The sequence below is a fragment of the Dipodomys ordii genome, unplaced genomic scaffold, assembly GCF_000151885.1.
Source record: "Dipodomys ordii isolate 6190 unplaced genomic scaffold, Dord_2.0 Scaffold20, whole genome shotgun sequence".
Lineage (NCBI taxonomy): Eukaryota > Metazoa > Chordata > Mammalia > Rodentia > Heteromyidae > Dipodomys > Dipodomys ordii.
The window spans coordinates 3,933,808-3,942,781 of NW_012267236.1; the positions used below are offsets into that span (position 1 = coordinate 3,933,808).

The 8,974-nt window shown below is 43.2% G+C and overlaps 1 protein-coding gene across 1 annotated transcript in view; it reads right to left on the minus strand.

Moving 5' to 3' along the window:
• The window catches only part of Yipf4 (Yip1 domain family, member 4), a 27,560-nt gene extending 18,592 nt beyond the window's left edge, over positions 1-8,968 (minus strand). Inside the window, exon 1 of the mRNA XM_013013795.1 lies at positions 8,878-8,968. Coding sequence (XP_012869249.1) covers positions 8,878-8,956 — 79 coding nt within the window. The 5' untranslated portion in view covers positions 8,957-8,968. The remainder of the gene's footprint in view (positions 1-8,877) is intronic.
• Positions 8,969-8,974: the final 6 nt, after the last annotated feature.

An 8,974-nucleotide genomic window follows, 5' to 3' on the forward strand; every position in this document is an offset into this window, starting at 1 on the left:
CCTGAACTCTGGGCCTGGGCGCTGTCCCTCAGCTCTTCAGCTCAAGGCTAGCGCTCTACCACTTGAGCCACAGCGCCACTTCCGGCTTTTTTTTTTTTTGCTTATGTGTGCTGAGGAATCGAACCCAGGGCCTCATGCATTGCAAGGCAAGCACTCTACCACTGAGCCACCTTCCCAGCCCTTGTCATGCAAATTTGTACCTCTTAACTTTTTATGCTTTTCTCTAACTATAATCACTTTAATGATTTTTCAGCAATCATATTGGCTGGTATACAGCATGTACATAAGATTAAACAAATACATACGATTTTTTTTTGCCTGTCCTGGGCTTGAACTCAGGGCCTAGGCAGTGTCCCTGAGCTTCTTTGCTCAAGGCTAGTACTCTACCACTTGAGCCACTTCTGGCTTTTTCTGTTTATGTGATATTGAAGAATTGAACCCACATTTTCATGCATGCTAGGCAAGCACTTTACAACTCAGGCACATTCCCAGTCCTACAAAAAATATTCTATAGGAACTGATTCCATTCAAACATCTACTGAGATTTGACATGCGCTGGATTCCATGTGAGGGAGTAAGTGGGGTACTGCCCCACAGTAAAGCACAGCTTTTTGTCCCAGAAAGTGCATAGTCTAAATTAGCATATTAAGTCTGTAAAGACTGGGAAGTATATGATCTACAAGCTGGGGATAGTGATGGCTCATGCTTGTAATTCTAGCTACTCAGGAGGCTGAACTGGAAGACTGAGATTTGAGGCCAGATTAAGTACACAGACTTTGTTTCTGAGACTCATCTCCAAAATGGCCAGTGAAAGGCCAGGATAGAGAAATAGCTAAGTGTTAGAATACTAGCCAAGCAAGCACCAGACTCTAAATCACACTCTAATACCACCAAAAACAAATATTGAGAAGCATAAGACACAGAGATTACATCCACTTCCATTATTATACTGGTATAGTCCACATTTTAAGTCTGAAGAACTCCTTTATCCTTTAAAGAACACACCATCTCTGAATACTCTCAGGATTACTTCCTGTAATTTACCACTCCCTTCGTACCATACATTTTACAGCATACTTTATGTACACTAAAAACATTTTTGTGGTTACTGGAGTTTTGAACTTACCCTTGTGCCAAGCTCTCTGCCACAGAGCCAAACCTCCAGCAACATTGAATTTTTTTTTTTTATTAGACAACTGTGGAAGGACAGTATGGAGGACTGAATTTAGGGCCTTGCCCTTCCTAAGCAAGCACTCCAGCACTTGAAATACACATCTAGATGGCTTCAAACTTAAGACTGCTGTTTCCACTTGCCAAGTAACTGGGATTACAGGCATGTAACACCACCTAGCTGACCATTTCTTGGTGGTAGACAATTCTCTCCTATGTAGTTCCTTACAAATGGAAGTACTCCTTCCATCATGTATAGAAACAAAAGCAAAACAAAACAAAATAAAACAGCTCAGGGACAGTGACAGGCCCTGAGTTTAACCCCAAGCCTAGTGTGCATGCACACACACATAGTTTAATGTTTGGCAAAGCATTACCTCCATTAAAAATTTTCCTTATCTTGGGCTGGGAAGGTGGCTCAGTGGTAGAGTGCTTGCTTTGCATGCATGAGGCCCTGGGTTTGATTCCTCAACACCCTATAAGCAGAAAAAAAAAAAGCCGGAAGCGGCACTGTGGCTCAAGTGGTAGAGCGCTAGCCTTGAGCTGAACTGCTGAGGGACAGCGCCCAGGTCCAGAGTTCAGGCCCATGACCGGACCTCCCTCCTTCCCCCCAAAAATTCCTTATCTTCTAAATAGAAATGATTTCCTTCTCTTCTGATATTTTATAATATTCTAAACCAGTGCTTCTCTAGCATTTTTTGTTTTGTTTTTGTGGGGGTCAGTCATGGGGCTTGAACTCGGGGCCTGGGCTCTGGCCCTGAGCTCTTTTGTTCAAGGCTAGCACTCTACCACTTTGAGCCACAGTACCACTTCCAGTTTTCTGGTGGTTAATTGGAGATAAGAGTCTCACAGACTTTCCTGCCTGGGCTGACTTTGAACCTCAATCCTCAAATCTCAGCCTCCTGAGTAGCGAGTATTATAGGCATAAGCCACAGTGCCCTGCTTGTTTCTCTAGCTTTAATGTGCTTATGAATCACCCAGGAACTTTGTCAAAAAGCTAATCTGCATAAGCTACATTCTACATACCTCTGTACTAGGTAATATCAATGCTGCTGGTCTTTAGACACCAAGTTATTAATATTTTTTTGGCCAGTTCTGAGCCTGGGTCTGGAACTCAGGGCCTGGGTGTTGTACCAGAGCTTCTTTTACTCAAAGATAGTGCTCTACCACTTGAACCACAGCTCTACTTCAGGATTAAAAAAAATTTTTTTTGAGCCAGGCACCAGTGGCTCACGCCTGTAATCCTAGCTACTCAGGAGGCTGAGATCTGAGGATCGCGGTTCAAAGCCAGACTGGGCAGGAAAGTCTGTGAAACTCTTATCTCCAATAAACCACCAGAAAACCAGAAGTGGCATTGTAGCTCAAGTGGTAGAGTGCTAGCCTTGAGCTGAAGAGCTGAGGGACAGCGCTCAGGCCCAGAGTTCAAGCCCCATGACTGACAAAAAAAAATTTTTTTTTGGTAGTTTACTCAAAAAAAGAGTCTCGATAACTTTCCTGGCTAGGTTGGTTTCCAACCAAGATCCTAAAATCTCATCCTCCTGAGTAGCTAGGATTATAGGCATAAGCTGGCATCCAACTTAAGGACATTCTTTGTCTTTTGGTATTGGGAGTCTGACTGTGTCTACAGCTTGCTAGCCAAGTGTTTCTGCTCCTGAACTACAGCTCCAAGCATATTTTTGCTTTACTTTTTTCAGAGTCTTATATCTGTCTGGGACTGACCTCAGACTGCAATCTTCATCTTTCCTAGTAGCTGAGATTACAAGTATGCACCATCATACCGAGTTACCTTAAGGACTTCCACATTTTACATATGTATACAATATATATATACACACAATACAAGAATGTATTATTACATTCTTACTTTTATACACATACATTTCATTACTACTTCTGGATGTAAATTTACATCACAGACTCAAATATTCAGTCTAAATTTTCCTATTTATTTACTGACTCATTCACACATAGCATATGTTCTATTAACATATTTAATGATCTGGCTTTTATACATATTATCTTAAATAATTCTCATAAAATCCTTTTAAGTGTACTTTTCCCTTATAAGGAATAATGAAAGCTTCACCAGGGGCTAGTGGCTAATACAATCTTTTCTACTAGCCACTAAGGAGGCTAAAATCTCAGCATCTCAGTTTGAAGCCAGATCAGTTAAGAAAGTCTTTGACACTTTTTTTTATTGGGTCCGGTTGTGGGGCCTGAATTCTGGGCCTGGGCACTGTCCCTCAGCTCTTCAGCTCAAGGCTAGCGTTCTACCACTCGAGCCATAGCGCCACTTCCAGCTTTTTTCTTTTTGCTTATGTGGTGCTAAGGAATCGAACCCAGGGCCTCATGCATGCAAGGCAAGCACTCTACCACTGAGCCACCTTCCCAGCCCTCTCTGAGACTCTTATCACCCATTAACCACTAAAAAGCCAAAAGGGAAGGTATGCTGGGCCTGGGTGTTGTTGCTTAGCTTTTGCACTCAAGGCTGGTGCTCTACCACTTGAGTCACAGCTCTGCTTCCAGCTTTATGCTGGTCAAACTGGAGATAGAAGTCTCACAAACTTTCCTACCCAGGCTGGTTTTGAACCTCATCATGAGGTCTCAGCCTGCTGAGTAGCTAGGATTATAAATATGAGCTACCAGGTCCTAGCTGGTTTCAAAGCAATGGTTAAGCAAGGTATTGCCAAGAAAGAAACCTTTGTATTCAGTCTCATGTTTTGTAATTCAGGACAGAGAAAGGCAGTCAATATAGGAAGCCCAGGTTAGTTGATCCATATAGGTTGTAGGTTATTGTTAATCTGCTTAACATTAAATCTCCCTATAACCCCACTTGACTAGCTTGGCCTTTTGCGTTAGGTTAGTAACTAGCAATATTTTATATAAATTACAGAGGATACATAGTAATTATTGGCCAATGATTTGAACAGAAGACCTTCAAAATAACCTGCTTGGTAATAAGCTTCTTAAAAATAAAAAAAAGATAGGGAGCCCAGGACACACATTCATATGAAGACAAGATCCTGGGGAACATTCAGCATGGTATGTGTAGCCAAAGAGTTAGGATAGGTATCATTAAGAATAAGAAACTTGGGAGAAAAAGAGTAAGAAACTTGAACACAATCCAGAAGGAGCAGTAGACAGAAAACAGCTGTAAGGTGAAAACATTTGCAGTTAGAGAAAAGACAGTCAGTAGAATTAAAAGTTCACATTGGAAAATAAGTGTGAAGCCAGTTAACACTGAAACCCAAGCAGCAGCTTCAACTTACATTACTTATGTGGGGCACTCGACTCTGCCAGGTACAGTACTAAGTGCTTTACACTCGCAAACTGTCAGGGATACTATTATTCTTATTCTGTATACTTAGTAGCCAAGTTGATTTGCTATGATCACAGATAGCAATGGTAAAACCAGGATGCAAACTCAGAACTTTTTTTTTTTTTGGCGGTTGTGGGGCTTGAACTCTGGGCCTGGGCTCAGCTCTTCAGCTCAAGCTGAGCGCTCTACCACTTGAGCTACAGCGCCACTTCCGGTTTTCTGGTGGTTTATTGGAGATAGGAGTCTCAAGGTCTCTCCTGCCCGGGCTGGCTTTGAACCGCGATCCTCAGATCTCAGCCTCCTGAAAACTCAGAACTTTTCTATAGTTCTAATACATTAGTCAATTTATAGAAAGAGGTATCAGAGGTTAGTGGAAACATGAGGAGACACAGATCAAACCCAATTTGGATTGTTGGTTGCCTTTTTTTTTGTCGGTCGTGGTGTCTGAACTCTAGGCCTGGGTGCTGTCCCTCAGTTCTTCAGCTCAAGGCTAGGGCTCTACCATTTAAGCCATAGCACCACTTTCAGCTTTTTCTGCTTATGTGGTGCTGAGCAATCAAACGCAGGGCCTCATGCATGGGAGGCAAGCACTCCACCAACTGAGCCACCTTCCCAGCCCTTTTTGGTTGTTTTTGAGACAGGATGTTACTATGCAGTCAAGATTGACCTTGAATTTCAGATCTGCCTGCCTCTGCCTCAGATCACAGAGGAATCACAATGCTCAGCTTTCCGCTTTCTATTATTTTTTTTGACAGTCCTGGGCTTGAATTCAGGGCCTGGGCACTGTCCCTGAGGCTAGCACTCTATCACTTGAGCTACAGTGCCACTTCCAGCCTTTTCTGTTTATGTGGTAGATGAATTAAACCCAGGGCTTCATACATGCCAGGCAAGCACTCTACCACTGAGCCACCCACATTCCCAGACCTCTCTTTTTTTTTTTAACTTATCTTTAAGTAATTGTTCAAAGCAGGTTATGAATACAATACCATGTTGATCAATGGTACCCCTTTCATCATTCTCTCCCAGCCCTCTCACCCCTTTTTTATCTTTTAATAGCATCAGTTCATTTAAGATGCTTTACTATATAATGTGGTCTTCAGATATTACTGTACTTAAATTGGCTTTCTCACCCTCCTATTTGAAATGTTTCTGCTGATGTCTTTTTTTTTTGGGGGGGGTCTGGTCGTGGGGCTTGAACTCTGGGCCTGGGCGCTGTCCCTCAGCTCTTCAGCTCAAGGCTAGCCCTCTACCAGTTGAGCCACAGCGCCACTTCCAGCTTTTTTCTTTTTGCTTATGTGGTGCTGAGGAATTGAACCCAGGGCCTCAGGCATGCAAGGCAAGCGCTCTACCACTGAGCCACCTTCCCAGGCCCTGCTGATGTATTTTTACTGTGTCTCAGATTCCATTTAATCAAAACCATGACACTGCTGGTTAGATGGATTGTATATGCATGTCTATGGAAAAAGTATCAAGATTTGACCTAAAGAAGACTCATATTTCGGTTGGGAATGTGGGTTAGTGGTAGAGTGCTTGCCTCGCATGAATGAAGCCCTGGGTTCAGTTCCTCACTACCACGTAAACAGAAAAAGCTGGAAGTGGTGCTGTGGCTCAAGTGGTAGACTGCTAGCCTTGAGCTGAATAGCTGAGGGACAGTGCTCAAGCCCAGAGTCCAGGCCCCACAACAGGACCCAAAAAAAATAGAGTCTCCTCAGATCTCAGCTTCTTGAGTAGCTAGGATTTCAAGCATGAGCCACCAGTACTCAGCTTAGCCTCAATTTCTTATAAAATATAAGAATCAAATGGTGTGTTAGCCAGGTGCTGGTGGCTCATGCCTGTAATCTGAGGAGGCTGAGATCTGAGGATCACAGTTCAAAGCCAGCTTGGGGGAAGAGGGGGAGGACAGGGGCTGGGAAGGTGGCTCAGTGGTAGAGTGCTTGCCTAGCATGCATGAGGCCCTAGGTTCAATTCCTCAGCAACACATAAGCAGAAAAAGCCAGGAGTGGTGCTGTGGCTCAAGTGGTAGAGCACTAGCCTTGAGCTGAAGAGGTGAGGGACAGTGCCCAGGCTGACTTCAGGTACAACTGGCAAAAAAAAAAAAAAAGCCAGCCTGGTCAGGGAAGTCCATAACACCCTTCTCCCTAATTAACTACCAGAAAACCAAAGTGGCAGTGTTGCTAAAAGTGGTACAACGCTAGCCTTGAGTAAAAAAAACTAAGGGACAGCACCTAAGCGGAATTCAAGCACCTCCAATGACAGAAATAAAATAAAATGGTGTGTTTTTTTTTCTCAGATGCAGAAATAAGAAAATACACTGGGACATAATAAATTATACAAGACTCTAGGCATTCACACATAGTGAGACCAAAGGAAGATATTCTTAGGTGAGAAACACAAAGGTTTGATGCTTATGTGCATCTGATCATATAAAATAATTATTAAAATGAACTCAAGGAAATAGTAACAAGAGGTTTTTTTTCCTTCATTTTTATATGGGGGGGGGGAAAGGGAGTAGAACTGTGGCTTAAGGTTGTAAAGCACTAGCTTTGAGTGAAAAAGCTCAGGGACAGTGCACAGGCCCTGAGTTCAAGCCCCACAACTGACCAAAAAAAGAGGAAAAAAATAAATTATAATTCAAATATACATGAATAATAGAGCTCATCAGGTGTTTAATATTAAAGATCAAAAGGCTAGGCAGGGACTGGCAGCTCAGGCCTATAATCTTAGCTACTGAGGAGGCTAAGATCTGAGGATCAGGGTTCAAAGCCAGCTGGAGTAGGAATCTTATCTCCAACTAACCACCACAAAACGGGAAGTGGCGCTGTAGTTCAAAGTGGTAGAGTGCTAGCCTTGAGTAAAAGAGCTCAAGGACAGCGACTAGGACCCCAGTTCAAGTCCTATAACCACCACCACCATCAACAAAAAGATAGTATGCTTGAAATATTCAGTAAATGTAAACCTTACAATGTTATATACATGAGGATATCACTGTACATTTGTAGAATATGTATAACATATATAGCAATTGTATATAAAATATACATGTCTTCATGCTATCTTAATATATATGGTTGACTATTATTCATATTATATGTGTGTATGTGTATATACACACTGAACTGTGTATAATTGGAGGAAATATGAAGAAGTTTTAATAAACCTTGTGTAGTTTACTCATTTCAAGTTTCTTAGTATATGGAGTCAGTGGGTAACCTAGATGCATTATCCTGTCAGATATCTTAGCTGTTCTTAAGGAAAATGATCCTGTGAGAAAGATATGAAAAATCAATACAGGTATGTGAGTTTGAACAAACACGAGGTTCTAATACCCAAGGAAGACAATCTTTTTAAGCTTGAGAAGTTAAATTTGATACTTCTCTTTAAGTCCTATGCTAATAAATGCAGATGAAAAAAAAAGGCTGAAATGGCAAGGAAACGAGGTGATTGGTGAATGAAGGAAGGAAGAAGGGGAGAAGGGAGGGCAGATGATGGAAGGAATGACTGATCAGCATGTACTGTACATATAAACTGACATGTTAAATTGTAATCCCCTGTACAACCGTTTGAAAATTAAAAAAATAAACTGAAAAAGACCGAGATGTTTAGACTTGCTCTATTTCCGTTCATAAAGTGTATATCAACTGTTTTATTGGTAAATACCTACGTTGCCTCTTGATAACAAGCTTAACTCAGTGCTACATTATGAAAGCAGACTTCTGAGGGAATTCTAAGTTCTACTCTAGACTGAAATTTCTCCAGCGATCTTTTCATATCGGGCAGGAATCTGACCACTTGAATACATAAAGTCTAACAAAAGTAAAAATCTGACAATGTCTAGCAGAGGAAGCTTCAGGCTACAAGGAGTTAAGTATGAAACTGAGAAAGGAGAAGATAATTTTCCACCACAACTGCTTCCTGAAAACACAAGGAAATCTGTTAAGGCTTTGGGGGACATCGGATTCCCCACGCTTATTTTTGCTATTGTGGTCAAACACAACAAATTGGAAAACTGGCACTCAGACAGGATAACCAAGTCGACATAAAGTAGGAACCCGTGGAGGGAAGTTGGTTTAGAGAGACAAACAACAACAACACAGACTTCTAGGGATAAAGAGAATACAGCTAAACTTTGTGCTCGTTCTCGGACATCTCCTCAGGCCCATCGAGGCGTCCCTTGAGTAATTTCAATCAGACCGCGGGGTTCGGCTGATCCCCTGGCAGTCACCGTCCGGCGGCTGGGAGCCCGTGGGAAGGCGGAGGCCTCCCGAGGGCCGGGGTTCCCACCCGGCCTGCAGCCCACACCCCGGCGGCTACTCGGGGCCCGTGGGAAGGCGGAGGCCTGCCCGTGGACCCGGGTCGTCACGCGGCCCGCCCCGTCGCCGCCAGCTCACCTTCGGCGTCCGCCGAGGAGACAAAGGTGAAGTCCCCGTTGGCGGGGGCGTAGGCCGGGGGCGGGCCCGGCGGCTCCATCCCGCCGCCCCTCCGAGC